Source organism: Muscardinus avellanarius (assembly GCF_963383645.1).
Source record: "Muscardinus avellanarius genome assembly, chromosome: 7".
Classification (NCBI taxonomy): Eukaryota; Metazoa; Chordata; class Mammalia; order Rodentia; family Gliridae; genus Muscardinus; species Muscardinus avellanarius.
Window position 1 is genome coordinate 107,075,232 of NC_137793.1, and position 18,807 is coordinate 107,094,038.

An 18,807-nucleotide genomic window follows, 5' to 3' on the forward strand; every position below is an offset into this window, starting at 1 on the left:
AAGATTCTAACAACTGTGTGTGTGTGCATGCGTGCATGTATGTGTATGCACACACGCACTTTTTTCCCCTTGGAAACAGAGTCTTGCTATGTTGATGAGAGCCTCACTAAGTTGCTGAGGCTGGTCTCAAACCTATAATCCTCCTCTCTCAGCCTCCCTATATTTGGATTACAGGCATGTGCCACCATGCCTGTCTTACCTTTTACTAGAAAAGAAGGTGTCACTAAATTTCTGAGGCTTTTACTAAGTTGCTGAGGCTGGCTTCAAATCTATGATCCTCCTGTTTCAGCCACGCAAGTACTGGGACACCACCAAACCCAGCTAGGATATTCTATTTTTTTAAGCATAAAAAGACTTCAACAATGTGTGTTCATTAAATATTTAATATTGTCATTCTAACCCATTGATTTTTTTAAAATAAAATCAAGGTAAAAAAAAAAAACAGGTAGGTTTCTATCTTGTCTATGAAGTATAGAACTAAGGGCAATGTAGAACATCTTATTATGATAATGACCATTTTTCTTTTTTTTTCTTTTTTCTTTTTTTGGTGGTACTGGGGTTTCTGGAAGCCCTTCTACCTCCGGGCTACACTCCCAGACCTATTTTTACATTTTTATTTGGAAACAGGGTCTCCTAAGCCAGTGGGCGCGGCTGGCTTCGAACCTGCGCGATCCTCCTGTCTCCGCCTCCCAAGTGCAGGGATTACAAGCGTGCACCACCATGCCCAGGTTCAAAGCCAGCAGCACTGACTTAAGAGACCCTGTTTCCAAATAAAAAGCATAAAATAGGTCTGAGAGTGTAGCCCGGAGGTAGAAGGGTTTCCAAGAACCCCAGTACCACCACCAAAAAAAAAAAAAAAAAAAAAAAAAAAATTTTTTATCATTTCAGATTTGCTTTAAAGAGATGAAGCTATTACTTTTATTCTGAGACAGAGTAGTTATTAACTAAATTATGGTAAATAACTATAGCACTCCAGTATGATTTAAGATCTTACTGTTTCCAAGACAAAAACAGATCTCAGAAAGAACTTGTGCTGTTCTCACAATTATCTTTATTGAAGATTTTAGAAATTCCTATCCTCTCAATATTAATACACTAGATAGCCTATAATTTGTAACTGCTCTTAAAGCTATGATTATGTATTTATAAATCTATGATAATTAATTAAAAGCTTTATTTTTATTCAAATGTTACAACCTGTATGCTAAAATTATGGGTAAGCCAGGTGTGGTGGCAAATGCTTATAATCTCAGTATTTGGAAGGTTAAAACAAGAGGGCTGCGGGGTCCACACAGCCTCAGCAACTTGGGAGGCTGAGACAGGAGGACTGCACGGGTTCAAAGCCAGCCTCAGCTACTTAGTGAGGCTCTCAGCAACTTAGTGAGACCCTGTTTTCAAATAAAGTATAAAATAGGTCTGGGAATATAGCCCGGAGGTAGAAAGCCTCTGGGTTCTACCCCCAGTACCACCAAAAAAAAAAAAAAAAAAAGTATATATATATACACACACATATATATACATACATACATACATACATATAGATAGATATAGATATAGGTAGCCGGGTGTGGTGGCACACGCTTGTAATCCCAGTATTCGGGAGGCTGAGACCAGAGGATCGCGGTTCTCAAACAGTCTCAGATACTTAGTGAGGCCCTCCGCAACTTAGTGAGACCCTGTTTCAAAATAAAGAATAAAAAATAGGGCAGGGAGTGTGGCTCGGAGGTCAAATGTTCCTGGGTTCCATCCCTAGACCCGCCAAAAAAAATAAATAAATAAATAACACATAGACACACACACACACACACACACACACACACACACACACACACACACACGTAAATGTCAATGTTGTCATTAATAGGAATAAGGTAACAGTATACCTTTTAGATAATTTTTTTCCTAAAGAAGCTTTAAGATATAAATACATACTACTTACATGTTTACTAGGAGAGGTAGAAGATTCTAGCTCCTGTGAAAATACCATTTCTTCAGTAAGTATGCTGTGGTCGGCACTCGGGGGCTGCTCCTGCACCATGGATTCAGAAGGTACATACATAGCAGCAGGGCTGCCCAGTTCTTCTGGAATGGAGCTCTCACTGTTTAGAGGAGCATAGGAAGGTACTGGAGATTCCCCCTCACTCATTATTTCTGGAAAGAGGGTGAAAACAAAGAAAAAAATTAATAATCTTGGTCAATGGAAAATTAAACTGCTAAACCTCACATTTGTTTTTAGCATAAAATCACTAGTTGTGTCAGATATAATTTCTCCATCATATCACTTAACATTTACTATAAAATCTGTTAATTTGATTAAGCATTTTGGCTGACACCAACTGAGAGATACTGATCACATAAAATTGGCGATGAGTAGATGTAGAGTAATGATGACTCTTACATTTTCTTTCAGTAGTGGAAACTGGTCCAACCATTCTGGAAAATAATTTTGTATTACTTGAAGAAAGATGAAAACACATTCTATGATCTAGAAAATTCACTCCTATGTATATATTCAAAAGAAATATTGCCGCCGGGCATGGTGGTGCATGCTTGTAATCCCTGCACTTGGGAGGCTGAGACAGGAGGATCGCACAGGTTCGAAGCCAGCCTCAGCTACTTAGTGAGGCTCTCGGCAACTTAGTGAGACACTGTTTCCAAATAAAATAAAATAAAAAAAAAATAGGTCTGGGAGTATAGCCCGGAGGGAGAAAGCCTTTGGGTTCCACCCCCAGTACCACCAAAAAAAAAAAAAAAAAAAAAAAAAGAAAGAAAGAAAGAAAGAAAGGAAGAAAGAAAGAAAGAAATCTTGTTTATATACAGCAAGATTTCTGCATGTTCATTGGCAGGACTGGTATGACAGTCAAAAACTGGAAGAAACTCAAATGTTTATTAACATTAAAATGAAGAAATTGTGATATATTTATATAATGGGATGCTACAAAGCACTAAAACTGAAGGAACTTAAGATGTAAGCATTGGTGGGATATGTTTTATTTAGCACTTTAAGACTTTCTCCAGAATTTCCTATTGTAGACTTTGCTCTTCCTAAGAAAACAAAAAGATGTTGGACAATAAATAATTCTTGCATTCTTTCATAATATTAAAAATAAACACTGTTTTCTTTCTTTGCCTTTACAGGTATAATGCCTCAAAAGGACTTGGTTGATATAGTGTTTGATATATTCAATTTTTGAAAATATATAGAAATTTTAAGGTTTGTAAAAGTTGTTCCTGCCCTGAATCCTATGTTTATTTAACATAAGGAATACCTGTACCCCAAATGATTTTTACTTTAGTAATAAACAAGGAGAACATGCTATTTATAAAAATTTCATTAAAAATTTTCAGTTTTTCTTTTTTGCATCACTGAGGATCCAGTATGGGACCTCATGCAGGATAGGTAAGTGTTCCTAAGTCATGTTCCCTTCAGCATGAACGGCGTTTCCTAAATACTGTGCGTGTACAGCACAACTGAGATGGCAGAGAATGAACAAAACCCAAGTATCATCAAGGATAACTCACCTATGCAAAGATGGTATGTGGAGAAAACTGGAAAGGCTATAATTTTTAGGTAGAAGGGAACAATCACTTTCACTTCCATTTAGAACTCATTTCATTTTGGTTTCATATAGTGACACATACTCATTTAAAAATACAAATCATAGCTGGGCATGGTGGCGCACACTTGTAAACGGAGCATTTGGGAGGCTGAGACAGGGAGATCACAGTTTGTGAACAGCCTTAGCTACTTAGTGAGGTTCTTTGCAACTCAGTGAGATCCTGTTTCAAAATTAAGAATAAAAAATAGGGCTGGGGGTGTAGCTCAGAGATAAAATGCCACTGGTCCCACCCAGCACCTAAAAAAAAAAAAAAAAATCAAACAATAAGCTGGGTGTGGTGTTGCACACTTGTAATCCCAGTACTTGGGAGGCTGAGACAGGAGGATAAAAGGTTCGCGGCCAGCCTCAGCTATTTAGTGAGGCCCTGTTTCAAAATAAAGAATTAAAAAATAGAGCTGGGTGTGGTGGTACATGCTTGTAATCCTAGTAGCTTGGAAGGCTGAGACAGGAGAGTTGCAGTTCAAGGACAGCCTCAGCTACTTAATGAGGCCCTCTTCAACTTAGTGAGATTTTGTTTCAAAATATAGAATTAAAAAAATAGGGCTGGGGTGTAGCTTGGAGGTAGAATGTCCCTAGGTTCCATCCCCAGTGCCGCAAAAAATAAATAAATAAAATCCATTGATGTTTTGTACTCTGAATGAATTTTTTACCCAGGTATAATTTTATAAATCATTATTGGTCACTTGGAAAATAGTGGTTTCCTGAGTTATGAAAACCTTCCAAATGGTGATATATTTCATTATACAATATGAAAGATTACTTTCACTAATATTACCATTCATCATATCAGAAAAATGTTTAAATATTGGGAAGCTATCAAGATCATAGAGAGAGAAACAGCACTTCCAAAATCCTATTTTTTACTTGAAATTTAATCATTGGAAATAACGACTATCAATTGTCTTCCTTAAAGAATTGAAATTACTTCACTTCTTTCTTCTTTTCCTTTTGCAGTACTGAGGATTCAAGACAGGGTACTTTACCACTGAGATACATCCCCAGCCTATTACTTATTTATGTATTTACCTTTATTGTTGTTGAGACAGGACCTTGCTAAGTTGCCTAGGCTGGCCTCAAACTTGCACTCCTCCTGCCTCAGTTTCCAGAGTTGCTGGGATTACAGATGTGTACCACCACATCAGACGTATTTCATTTATTTCTGAGAAACTACTTGCAGAATACCAAAGTAAGAATAAGCTTTGGTATATAAGTGAAAATGGTGCTCCATGAAAGAAAAGAAGGTTCTCATGTGAGTAAGCTTAGTAAGATACACTTTTTAGAAGAACTGACCCGTTTCTTCCATAATTTGAAGTTAGAATTATTGTAAAAAGTTATTCACCATTTTTTCTCAGCACCTGTAGTTGTAGTGTCTTCTCTGCCTTTAACTGTTCACATTTTAAAAGGCAATGCAGTAAATCTTTCAAGTATGTTAGGTGCTAGTTTGCAGCCTGGGCAGTTAGTGTGCATTACCTTTCCGTTCTGTTCTCTGGTCCTCCGCTTCTTTCTTAGGCGTTTTGGGTCTCATGAGCTCTTTGTCCCAGGCAGCCAGAGCCTGCTTCTCCATCTGACGGATCTCCGCTTCCTCTGCATCTAGCCGCCGCTTCCACTCCAGGAGCTCCTCCGCGTGCTGGCGCCGCTGCATTAGCTTCTGCTCGCGCTTTGTGAGAAACCTGCGGCCACACCATGGAGAACAGTGAGGGGAAGACTGTGGCCGGAGATCTCACTACCAAAGGCTGAGCGAAAGCAGAACGTTCACACTGCTCTCACTCTGAAAAAAGTTTGAAATAGTAGTTTTGATATCAACTTATTCAGAAAATGAGAGAATCTGTTTTATTTATAATGGTTTGTAATATTAGCAAAGAAAAGACTGGTAAATTCACACACAAAAAACCTTCAAAACAGCTGGACAATCATGACTGATGTTAATATTTACATATTCACTTTTAAAGATGGTACTTTTTTATAACAAAAGATGTAAGATATATATTCTGAAGGCTCAGACCAGAAAACACAAAAAACCAAAAAAACAAAGACCAAAACAATGAAAAACAAACTTCAAAGCCCCAAACAAGCAAGCAAACAAAAAACATGTTTATGTCCCTTTCTGACTTTATTTCAAGTTCTGTCTGGCTTTGCTTCAACTATAGTGAGTTTGGGTCCTACTGACTCAGAGGTGAAGTGTTAGGTGATAAATCTTTTTCATGTACAGAAAACTGAGTGCCAGTCAGATGTCTTGTGCCTATAAATAGAACTATTTGCTTAAATAAATGTATACGTCAAATGCCTCAAATTTCTCAAATTAACTTGATTTCTGAACTTAAGTAGCCGATTATATCTCAGGCCCAAAGGGTTAGGAGAAATTATAAATTTAGGAAAAATTAACTGATTGTTTCAAGCCTACTAATAAATCTCTTCAAATGTAGATGCCACAGCTAAATGAAAGGCGGGCTGCCCGTACTACAGGTGCTGGATCTGTAGTGGTGGCGAGCCAACCAAAAAGCATTCACACATCTAACAATCAAAAGCACAAGAACTGTCACTTCTGGAACTATTATGTCCAATTAATGTAAAAATGCAAGAGTAAAATATGTAAGACATTTGACAAGAGGTCTCCAAGCTGTTAAAAAAAAAAAGGGGAGGGCGGAGGAAAAAAGCAAACAAAACAAGCAAAAAGAACAGAGCATGCTCTATCAAAGAGTGCACTGAAAAAGGTGCAGTTACCTGACCAACTGGTTGTAGATATACAGCTGGAATTTGGGATGAAGGTTGGGAAAACAGACACTGAGAGAGGCCCAGTGGTGAGACGTAAAGACAGAGAAGAAGCAGTGAACAGGAGAGCAGTGTCTACAAAATAAGGAGGAAGATTTTAAACCAAGAGGTCAGAGGCAGGAAGAATGAGAAAAGGAAAGCATGAGAGTTGAGCCAAGACTTTCAATATTCTCCTGAACATCACAAGCTTCTCAGTTAAAGTAAGTGCTATCCTGCATGTGTCATAAAAACATGTACTTTAGATATTACCAATGATTTCTGAATAAACATGCCTTTCTTTTCAAATGTTGCTTTAAACATCATCTGTATTTTCAGTTAAATTTACTTGTTTGTGAGTAAAGTAATGAGAAGTGTGGGTCTAAGTAAGTTTCAAATAAGCTTTGAACCATGGAGCCAATATATCATACATATACAAGCGTAAACAACTGATTTTTACACCTGTACCTTGTCATGTACTTTAAACTTGAAACAAGATTAAAAAGTACTTTTGCCTTACTTAACCTTACCATCCTGATCTACCTTGAAGATAATAATTCATTAAACCAATTAAAAGAAAAATACTTCAGCCGGGCGTGGTGGCGCACACTTGTAATCCCAGCACTTGGGAGGCTGAGACGGGAGGATGGCACAGGTTCGAAGCCAGCCTCAGCTACTTAGTGAGGCCCTGTTTCCAAATGAAGTATAAAATAGGGCTGGGAGTGTAGCCCGGAGGTAGAAAGCCCCTGGGTTCCACCCACACACACAAAAATACTTCAACCTCTAAACATAAAACTGTTAGTAGGATCTACTGAAAGCAACTTGCTTTAAAACTAACAAAGGCCCACTTAAACAATAATATTGAAATTTAGTGTCCATATCACAAAGTGTCAGGATATATAAGAATGAAATGAGCTAACCTCAATAAATACCACCAATTAAAAACATGCTATGGACAGATCAATCGTAAAGCTAAAGGTCAGAAGCAGTGCTATGTTTTAAAGTTATGAGTAGGAAGAAACTACTTTTCCTTCCTTTGTAGCAGTAAATGGATCCTTACACGTGTACGTGAAAGGATAAGTCTGCTTAGTGGTTCGAGAAGGTCAATTCTCTTTGACAGAGCACGCTCTTGTTCACATGCACACGACAGTACCTTGTAGACAAGGCAACGTTGATTGCCTTGGAAGGGCAAGGAGCAGTATCACCACGCCACACAAGTGAGAAAACCCAGGTATAAATCCAGCCAGTCATTGGGATTTTAGAAAGCATTTATAATCATACCTAAGCATATCTTTAGATGACAGACTGATGTAATGTCTGTTTCTCACACACAGCATTTTATTTCCCTTTTATTTACTTACATACATACACACACATACACATACATGCACACCTGGATTACCTTGATTTTCTGCACTGAAAGTTCAAAGAAAAACATTTTTGCAAATTTCAGTAAGACAATGCAATTTTCCTTGCCATTCATTATGATTGTAAAATAAACTTATTTTGATGCCAATTATCAAAATATCATGAAAAAACAAATGTTCTTGGCAAAAAGTTAAAAAATCTACTTGTAATATTCAAATATCACCCACCCTCTTAAGTATATGGCTGCTAAATGCATGCATGACCTAGTACAAAGAGCAAAAAATTAATTGGAACATGTGAAATAAACTGTAAAACTATGTAAGTTTTTTTCCCAACCCAATATAGAAAACAATAATTTTCTCTATTAGAACAAGAACTGACTTTTTTTTTTCATTTATAAAGACTGAACAATATTCAAGCCAGGCGTGGTGGCGCACGCTTATAATCCCAGTACTTGGGAGGCTGAGACAGGAGGATCGTGAAGGTTCAAAGCCAGCCTCCGCTACTTAGTGAGGCTCTCAGCAGTCTAGTGAGACCCTGTTTCCAAATAAAATATTAAAAAGGTCTGGGTAGAAGGCCCCTGGGTTCCACCCCCCCCCAAAAAAAAAAGGATTGAACATATTCAAAAGCTCTTGTTTAGAAATGAGGAACAAAAAAATGGCTAATACAAAGTGAAAATAAGATAATTTGAGAAACAATCTAAGAAAGATTTAATTTAATTGTAAAGTCAGATTCTCCTTCCAGAAATCTCTTTTCTTATTTAATAAATATGCATTCTGGAACTAAAGTGTCTTTCAAAAGCTTGAATAAGATTGAGATAAAAGACGTGCTTTACACGAGAATGATGGTCCTTCAAGATGCAGCACAGGTAAAAAGCAGTTTGTGAATGATGAACACATGGAAGTCCTGGCATCACCCCAAAGGGCTCTTGTGATTAGACCAGTGGCCTGGCGTCAGATGCACAATGGGTCTACTAGTATGAAAATCACTGTGTCCTAGAGTGCTCGAACTTAAAGAATCGATGAGTAATTAATCTGCTTTGAAAGACACACTTTGACATAAACTGGTACTGTGCTACTATTCAACTCTAGTAATGAGCAATCTAGCATTTTTCCAGTTTCAGCAAATACTCTTTAGAAGAGTAAGTTTCTACTGAAGATAAGTGGAAGCCATTAATGTAATGAAAAGAAACGTTTAATTTGAGGACAAATATGCTAACGGAACTCAGCTTTAACTTGAGCTAGTGAAGTCCAGAGAGCAGGATTCTTTTATTTTTATTTTTTGAAGACTTAAAGAAGTTTATTAAAAAGATAGAAATAGAGAAAATAGAGAAAATAGTTACCGCCCCATGCCAAAATGGCATGAGGGGAGGGTGGCCTGGGCCAACTCACCCCCCAGAGCAGGGCTCCAGTTCTGACTGCTATGCCATTGTGTGTGGTCTGGGACAGGTTACTTAATCTTGGTGCGTCTCAAATTCTTCATGTAAAACAAAGATATTTCCTCAAAAGCTTTTTGAGTTCTACATTTTGCATTCTTTCTCCATTCAAGCACCTCCCATTTTTCTTCACTTACACTGCTAGACCATGTAGCATAAATGAGAACCTATATTTCCCCGCTGGGTCAATATAATAGCGGATACCATTACAATTGATTATAAAATCATGCTATAATTTGAATGAACAAAACTATCTAAATTTTAAATAAAATATCTACATTTAAAATCCTTCAGTTCTAAAATAAGTAAATAAAACAAACAAAAACATACCATAAATGACTTCAAAATTCCTTCTGTATCTACAGTTTGTTTTGTTTTGTTTTGTTTTGTTTCAGGTCTGGGGATGGAACCCAGGAGCATTCAACTTCCTAGCTATACCCCCTGCCCTGTTTTTCTTTTCTTTTCTTTCCTTTCCTTTCCTTTCCTTTCCCTTTCCCTCTTTCTTTCTTTCTTTCTTTCTTTCTTTCTTTCTTTCTTTCTTTCTTTCTTTCTTTCTTTCTTTCTTTCTTTCTGCCTTCCTGCCTTCCTGCCTTCCTGCCTTCCTTTCTTTCCTACCCTCCCTCCCTTCCTCCCTTCCTTCCTTCCTTCCTTCTGGTACTGGGGTGGAATCTAGGAGCTTTTCTACCTCCGGCCTATACTCTCAGACCTATTTTATGCTTTATTTGGAAACAGGATCTCACTAAGTTGCTGAGAGCCTCACTAAGTAGCTGAGGCTGGCTTCGAACCTGTGAGATCATCCTGTCTCAGCCTCCCAAGCGCAGGGATTACAAGCGTGCGCCACCACGCCCGGCTATTCTTTATTTCGAAAAAGGGTCTCACTGAGTTACAGAGGGCCTAAGTAGCTGAAGCTGTCTGTGAACCATGATCCCCTGGTCTCAGCCTCCCCAGATTACAAGCATGTACCACCACACCCAGCTTTACAGTTCTTTAATTCTATATTATTATAAGTAAAGATGACGCATATTTTAAACTTTAAAATAAATTCTTTCAAGTCTTCAAGCATCTTTAATACTATGCTAATAAGAAGCTAAATAAGGATATAGTAAAAGTGACCTAAAAGAAAAGTTTATTTTGCTCTAAAATTTATAGTAATTTGCTATATTTAAGCAAAATAGTAGATATTATTCCTGACCTAGAAACTATACAATACCACAGTATCATGTTATCAGAATTTATTAAAGTTGCTACCACATGTATGTATGTATGTATGTATGTATGTATGTATGTATTTATTTTTGTTGCACTGGGGTGGAACCCAGAGGCTTTCTACCTCCAGACTATACTCCCAGACCTATTTTATACTTTATTTGGAAACAGGGTCTCACTAAGTTGCTGAGAGCCTCACTAAGTAGCTGAGGCTGGCTTCGAACCTGTGCGATCCTCCTGTCTCAGCCTCCCAAGCGTGGGGATTACAAGCGTGCGCCACCACATTTAGATTAGAACTTTTTCTAAGACAATTAAATTTAACCTAAGGCAATGATATTTATTTATTTTTTTTATTTTTTTTGGTACTGGTGATGGAAACCAGGGGCATTCTACCTCCAAGCTACACCCCCAGCCCTATTTTTCATTCTCTATTTTGAAACAGGGTCTCACTAAGTTGCAGAGGGTCTCACTAAATATTAGCTGAAGCTGGCTGTGAACCTGTGATCCTCCTGTTTTCGCCTCCCAGGCAATGATATTTAAAATAATTTTCAAGTGCCGGGCGTGGTGGCACACACTTGTAATCCCCACGCTTGGGAGGCAGAGACAGAAGGATCGTGCAGGTTCAAAGCCAGCCGCGTGCGCTGGCTTAAGAGACCCTGTTTCCAAATAAAATATAAAATAGGTCTGGGAGTGTAGCCCGAAAGTAGAAGGGTTTCCAGGAACCCCAGTACCACCAAAAAAATAAAAAATAAAAAAATAAATAATAATAATTTTCAGATGTTTTCTTCTTACGTGTGTGTGCAGTGCTAGGAAAGGAACCCAGGGGCCTTCTACCTCCGGGCTACATCCCCAGACCTATTTTATTTTTTATTTGGAAACAGAGTGTAAGTATTGGGATTACAAGCATGTGCCACCATGCCTGGCTCTGAGATATTTTCTTTAATAGAATATCAAAAGCCTTGCTTTGAGAATCCTTATTTATTTATTTATTTATTTATTTATGATACTGGGAATTGAATTCAGGAGCAGTCTACCTCTGAGTTATACCCCCAGCCCTTTTTAAATTTTTATTTTGAAAAAGGGTCTAGTTAGGTTGATGAGAGTCTCACTACTTATTGAGGCTGTCCTCAAACTTGTGATCCTCCTGTCTCAGCCTCCCAAGTACTAGAATTATAAGTGAGCACCACCTCAGCTATCCTTAACTTTTTAACTCAGTAGATTAATAGCAAAGATTTCAAAACTGTTTAGACAAATCATAAATACTTTTGTTCAATTTATTTATTTTGGACAGGGTCTGGCTATGTTGCCCAAGCTGGCCTTGAACTTGTGATCCTCCTGCCTCAGCCTCCAGAGTAGCTGGGATTATAAGTGTGTGCCAATGTGTACAGCCCATAAATATGTTTAGACCAAATAATATCATAAATATTATCTGCTTAACTTTTTTTTTTTTTTTTTTTTTTTGCGGGCCTGGGGATGGAACCCAGGGGCATTTGACCTCTGAGCTACGTCCCCTGCCCTATTTTTTATTCTTTATTTTGAAACTGGGATTCACTGAGTTGCAGGGGGCCTCACTAAGTAGCTGAGTCTGTCCGCGAACCGCCATCCTCCGGTCTCAGCCTCCCGAATGCTGGGATTACAAGCGTGCGCCACCACGCCTGGCTTTTAACTTTTTGATTATTCAAAAGAAGTTAATTTTGTCCCTTAGTGGTTTTTTAAGGCAAACTGGGAAGTAGAGAAGGACTATTGACTCATTTTGGTCTACAATGAGTGGTAAAAACAAACAATAGTTATATGATGGGGTAAACCATCCATATACTATAAAGTATTCTCTAACTGAAAAACATTCTTAAATGTAAATACTTATCTACAAGAGCTCCCTGATAGGCTCCTGTCCGCGAAGACGACGCTTTACCTTTCTGATATCCTCAGGCCTACACACGTCCCCAAACGATCCTCCCGTACATCCTTTCTGCCACACAGACCATGGTCCCTGAATGCAGGATTTATACCTTTGTAGCCCTCAGAGTCTAGCATATTCGCACATTACTCAATAAATAACAAACTACTGTCAGCAAATGAAAGAAATCAGCCGAGCAAAGTGGCGAACACCTGTAATCCCAGTATTTGGGAAGCTGACAGGAGGATCGCAGGTTCGAAGCCAGCCTCAGCTACTTAGTGAGACTCTCTGTAACTTAGTGAGACCCTATTTCCAAATAAAAAATAAAACAGGGCTGGGGATATAACCTGGAAGTAGAAAGTCCCTGGGTTTGACTCCCAATACCATGAAAGGAAAAAAAAGGAAGGAAGGAAGGAAGGAAGGGAGGGAAGAAGAGAGAGAGGGGAGAGAGAGGGAGGGAGGGAGGGAGGGAAGGAGGAGTCTGGTATCCTCTTTGAAGTAATACAACTCTTTAGAGTTCCATTTGTTCATTTACAATTTTCCTGAAGTGAAACTGGAGTGATAGCAGAAAGAATCAATTGTGTGGTGTTTTGTTTTTCACGAATAGCTGTTTCATAATTTTTGGCAATCCACTTATCTTACAAATAAAATTTGTCATAGTAACAAACAAAATTCAGATTCCATTTACCAACAGGACCAAAAAACAGGACTTTTTCATCCCGTGGCTTAGATTTACAAGTCTTTTGAACAGTTTTCATTATTACTAATGTCTTTCACACTTTGAATTTTTTTTTTGCTTTTCCCTGTATTAGAAAATGGAAATTATTTATAAAATGTCAACTCCATAAAGAAGTCAGGAAAGCTATATATTGGAATTATAAATTTTAACAGAGACATCATCTCAGTGAAACACTAAAAAATAAAAATTTTCACTGTAGACAAAAATGGTATCATCACTTGTAGGGATGGACACACAGCTCAGATGCAGAATGCCCCTGGGTTCAATCCCCCGTAGCAGGAAAAAAAAAGTCATAAAAACCAGAGTTGTAAGGGAGCAATGATATATAGTAAGAAAGATCTTCCAACATATTAATTTACTGGTAAGTATGACCATTTTTTCACAGGTGTTTTATATTAAAAATAGTCTGTTTGCAAATCTACTGAAAAAATAATATGTCTAGTCACAACATAGTAAAGGTTCATATAATTTTGTTGCTAGTTATCTACTATAGTAAATGAGTGCAAAATTAAGTAACTTCATTTCTTGAGCTTTGAAAGAGCTCTAACTCTAAAGCTTTGGTAATATAAATGACATTAAAAGCTACTTTCTCAACCAAGTGCTTTGTGCATGTATGTCACTGTCAACATGATTTACATTTTGATGTGAGATTATAATGCACCATTAAAAGCATATTTTTAAAAAGCTACTTTTCAAGCTGGGCGTAGTGGCGCACGCTTGTAATCCTCGTGCATGGGAGGCTGAGACAGGAGGATTGCACAGGTTCAAAGCCAGCCTCAGCTACTTAGTGAGGTTCTCTGCAACTTAGTGAGACCCGGTTTCCAAATAAAATATAAAATAGGTCTGGGAGTATAGCCCAGAGGCAGAAAGCCTCTGAGTTCCACTTCCAGTACCACCAAAAAATAAAAAAATAAAAAGCTACTTTTCATATTACATTGTTCCAGAGAGTAAAAAATAGTTCATAGCTGAGTATGGTGGCGCACGCCTGTAATCCCAGTACTTGGAAGGCTGAGAGAAGAGGATCGCAGGTTCGAGGACAGCCTCAGCAAGTAGTGAGACTCTCATCAACCTAGCAAGATCCTGTTTAAAAATAAAAATAAGCCGGGCATGGTGGTGGAAGCTTGTAATCGCAGTATTTGGGAGGCTAAGACCAGAGGATCGTGGTTCATGGACAGCCTCAGCTACTTAGTGATGCCCTCCACAACTCAGTGAGACCCTGTTTCAAAATAAAGAATAAAAAATAGGGCAGGAGGTGTAGCTCAGAGGTCGAATGCCCCTGGGTTCCATCCCCAAACCCGCAAAAAAATAAAAATAAAAATAAAAATAAAATAGGGCTGGAGGTACAGAATGTTCCTGGCTTAATTCCCAGTACCAGAAAAAGGGAAAAAAAAAAAAAAAGTGCCTAACAATATGTTTGTATGGGGGAGGGATTAAACCTAGGAACATTTTACCTCTGAGCTATAATCCTAGCTCTACTTTATTTTTACTTTGGAACAGCATCTTGCTAGGTTGATGAGAGTGTCACTACATGCTAGGGCTGTCCTCCAAACTGGAATCCTCTTGTCTCAGCCTCCCCAGTACTGGGATTAAAGGTATGCACCACCACACCCGCTAACAATCTTCTTTATAACACACTGCCAATCTTGGAAAATACTCGATCTCATCCTTAAATTTTAGTCATCACCCAAACGTTTCTTTTTCACGATTGTACTGTCCTACTCCCACCCTACCTCAAATATCTGCACCGCACCAAACAGCAGACCGAAAAGCCACTGAGTGCCTCAAGACCTAGATCTTCCTAACACATTTCTCAAAGGTCTACTGCGGAAGTTAAGAGTGGAGGGAAGAGAACTAATACAAAAATTCTACGGGATTCATATTATGAGTTCTATGAAATTACTTAAGTAAACTTAGAACGAAGTCAGTAAACCCAACCTTAAATTTGTTACTTAGTATTTTTGAATCTATGACAAATAGAAAATGAACACCACGGAAACTAAAGGATTAGAGTATCATTCACAGATACTGGCAATGAAGACCTTACTGAACTATCAGAGCAAAAATCAATATAGAAATCACCCTCGCAACTGGATTACAACACTGACCTTTCAAAGATATCTGAAGGTAAATATAAAATGTCACATCAGTGACAAAAATGTGTAACAGAGATTTTCTAACTTTGAATTCAAAGACTCTTGGAGAAATATAGCATGCCTCTACAAATTACTGAAAAAATTAAGAAAGAAAGTAAGTAGTACAGTAGAAAGGAAGAAAGCTTCTTTAAAATCCCAAATTTCAATAAATTCTTATTTGAAGAAACCTTCCTTGCTCTATCCCGTGGAAATAATCCAAAAAGAATATTCACACATTAGTAATATTTGGTGTGTGTATTATACACACACATATTTCACCCTCAATAGGGTTGTGCCCCCAACCCTATGTTATTTTTTACTTGGAAACAGGGTTTTGGCCAGGTTTCTGAGAGCTTTGCTAAGTTGCTGAGGCTGGTCTCACACCAGCCATCCTCCTGCCTCAGCTTCCCAAGTACTGGACTTACTATTCTCATATTTTTAAATTTTGTCTTAAAAAAACGTAATTTATAATTTAGCATTCTTAAGTTATGAAGGGGTGTTCATACAATGAAAAACCAATGTGTAATTGCACATACAGGAAGTAAGGGTTTCACTTATAACTGCTTGACTATTTTAAAACTAAATCATAGGTTAGTGTCACATATAAATATAGAACATTACTAAATTTGGTGATGTGTGGCACACTACCAAAAATATAAATCTGAGGTTCAAACTGCTAACTTAAAATAGTAGTCAATAAAAAGTTCTAATGGTTCTTTTTCCCATATTTAGTGGGTTTCAAGGAAGCTAAACACTGGGTAGAGACTACTAAGGCACGGATAGAGTCTACAAGAGGCTAATTTATGCTGAGTGTGGTGGTGCACGCTTGTAATCCCAGTACTTGGGAGACTGAGACAGGAGGATCATAGGTTTGTGGCCAGCCTCAGCTACTTAGTGAGGCCCTTTTTCAAAATAAAAAATAAAAATAGGTCTGGGGGTGTATATCAGAGGTAGAATGTCCCTGTGTTAAATCCTCAATATTAGGGGAAAAAAAGGAAACTTATAATCATATGTAATTAAGCATATATCAAAATGATATGTCATTTTATATAGTCAAAGCTCATATGTAACTGACCTACATCTTAATAGGAGAAGTTTTCTTTAAAATATAATTCTACACTTGTAATCCCCGCACTTGGGAGGCGGAGACAGGAAGATTGTGCAGGTTGGAAGCCAGCCACACTGGCTTAAGAGACCCTGTTTCTAAATTTAAAAAATGTAAAAATAGGTCTGGGAGTGTAGCCTGGAGGTAGAAGGGTTCCATCCCCAGTACCACCAAAAAAAAAAAAAAAAAAAAGAAAAAGAAAAAGAAATTCTTAGAATGTGAGAAGAGTGCAGAATCATTCAACACCCCAGGAAAATCTCAGCCTTTCTGATTCAGCTGAGCAATTCATACCTACTCACAAGGTTAAAATTTCATTCTTTTACATGAATAAGCCTCAGAGCTGCCAGAAAGCCAAAGGATGAGATGCCATGTAAACATACAGTCAGATGTTCCCCAAGTTGGTAGACATGTGAAAATATTGCTGTTTTTTTTTTTTTAAATAGGAAACTTGTGTTAAAATGAGAAAAATCATTTTGTAAATAAGATCAGTTAATTCACTGTTAGGCTGGTCTAACAATTTTGCTAAAATGCCACTAAACCCATAAAATATTTTCTTGTCCCAACCTAGCGAAGTCTATTAGACTATCTGCTGCTACTACCGTCCACACGACTCAACAGGAGACACCATCACAGGGGGAATTACTTCTCGTCCATGCGGCTCCTCATCTTCTTCAGCTTCTGCATGATGCTGCTCGTCTCGCTGCTGGAGACCGAAATGGGAGAAGGACTGCGCGTCTCCACGTCTGTCGGCCCGGGGCTCGCTGCGTTGCTGTCCTTTGTAGCGTCGTCGCTGGGAGAGTCCTGCAACAAACAGGAGCAACCTCTCACTGAGCTTCAAGGGAATCGTGACGAGATCAGAAACACTGTCAACTCAAACAACGTTTACAGTAAGAGGTCAAAGTAAGATAGGATTACTCAAGGGGAAAATAAATCACACACTAAACATCGTTAAAATAGCAAATCTTATAAGAGAGACAGACTGAAAGACACTGACTATGTGGTTCATAATGATTAAAAAAAGAAAAACTCAAAGAACTCCAAGGGATAAAAAATACTTATGCCATTAGTAACCTAGTATCTAAATGTCCTGGATTTTTAAAGTTGAATCACTCAAAAGGTACACAAAATCAGACACTATAACTATGAAACATGTATGTACAGACACAAGAATAGACAGAAGACATAAAACTTTTGTTAAATATACTGGAGACAGTTTTTCCTTTAAATATTCCTTATGAAAATTATATTTTCACAAATTAAAAAAGGTTATAGTGAACAAGAAATCAAACTAATTGCTTAGTATACCTTTCCCATAAATAGTCATTTATACTCCTGAGCATTCTAGCTCTGAGCTACACCCCCAGCCCTATTTTATTTTTTATTTTGAAACAGTCTCACTAAATTGAGGAGTGTCTCACTAAATTGCTGAGGCTGGCTGCAAACTACGATTCTCCTCTGTCAACCTTCTAAGTACTGGGATCATATGCATGTGCCAGCACACCTAGCTTACTCGAAACTTTTTAGGAGATTGGGGTGTAGAAATAATCATTATTCTTTTTTTTTTTTTTTTTTTGGGTGGTGGTACTGGGAGTGGAACCCAGGAGCTTTTCTACCTCCGGGCTATACTCCCAGACCTATTTTATTTATTTATTTATTTTTTTTTTGGTGGTACTGGGGGTGGAGCCCAGAAGCTTTCTACCTCCGGGCTATACTCCCAGACCTTTTTTTTTATATATTTTATTTGGAAACAGGGTCTCACTAAGTTGCTGAGAGCCTCACTAAGTAGCTGAAGCTGGCTTCAAACCTGTGCGATCCTCCTGCCTCAGCCTCACAAGTGCTGGGATTACAAGCGTGTGCCACCTTGCCCAGCATCATTACTCTTTTGATTTTGTTAAAATCAAAAGACAGGTTCAATGACAGCCCCAGCAACTTAGCTGAAGCTCTCGGAAACTTAGTGAGATCATACTTCAAAATAAAAAAATAAAATATGAACGGGGCATGGTGGCATGTGCTTGTAATCCCAGTACTTGGGAGGCTGAGACAGAAGGATCACAGATTTGAAGCTAGCCTGTTACTTAGTGAGGCCCTCCATAACTTAGCAAGATCCTATTTCAAAATAAAAAATAAAAATAGGGCTGAGGGGTGTAGTTTGGAGGTAGAATGCCCTTGGCTTCAATTTCCAGTACTGCAAAAAAAAAAAAAAAAATAGGGCTGGAGGTATTGCTCAGAGGTAGAATGTACCTAGATTCAATCCCTAGTACCACACAATAATAAATGAGTGAAATAAAAACAAGGTAGAACCCTTTACTTCTCATTCTCATTTTGAACAATTTATCTAAAGCCATTAAATGGAGCAGAAAAGGCATGTGTCCATGTGTGGGTAGGGGAGACAAGAGTCAAGAGTCAGATATTAGCTAGGTGTGTTGGTGCGTGCCTGTAATCCCAGTACTTGGAAGGCTGAGACAGGAGGATTGTAGAAGGACTGTAGGTTTGGGGCCAGACTCAGTAACTTAGTGAGACCTTGTTTTTTTAAAATAAAAAATAAGTCAGGCATGGTGGC

The 18,807-nt window shown here is 38.2% G+C and overlaps 1 protein-coding gene across 2 annotated transcripts in view; it reads right to left on the bottom strand.

Moving 5' to 3' along the window:
- Positions 1 to 18,807, bottom strand: part of CEP350 (centrosomal protein 350) — a gene marked incomplete at both ends in the record, with an annotated part of 132,441 nt that overhangs the window by 34,413 nt on the left and 79,221 nt on the right. For both annotated transcript variants that reach the window (XM_080698608.1, XM_080698607.1), the window contains 3 exons: positions 1,940 to 2,151; positions 5,091 to 5,290; positions 16,891 to 17,048. In XM_080698608.1, coding sequence (XP_080554734.1) covers positions 1,940 to 2,151; positions 5,091 to 5,290; positions 16,891 to 17,048 — 570 coding nt within the window. The remainder of the gene's footprint in view (positions 1 to 1,939; positions 2,152 to 5,090; positions 5,291 to 16,890; positions 17,049 to 18,807) is intronic.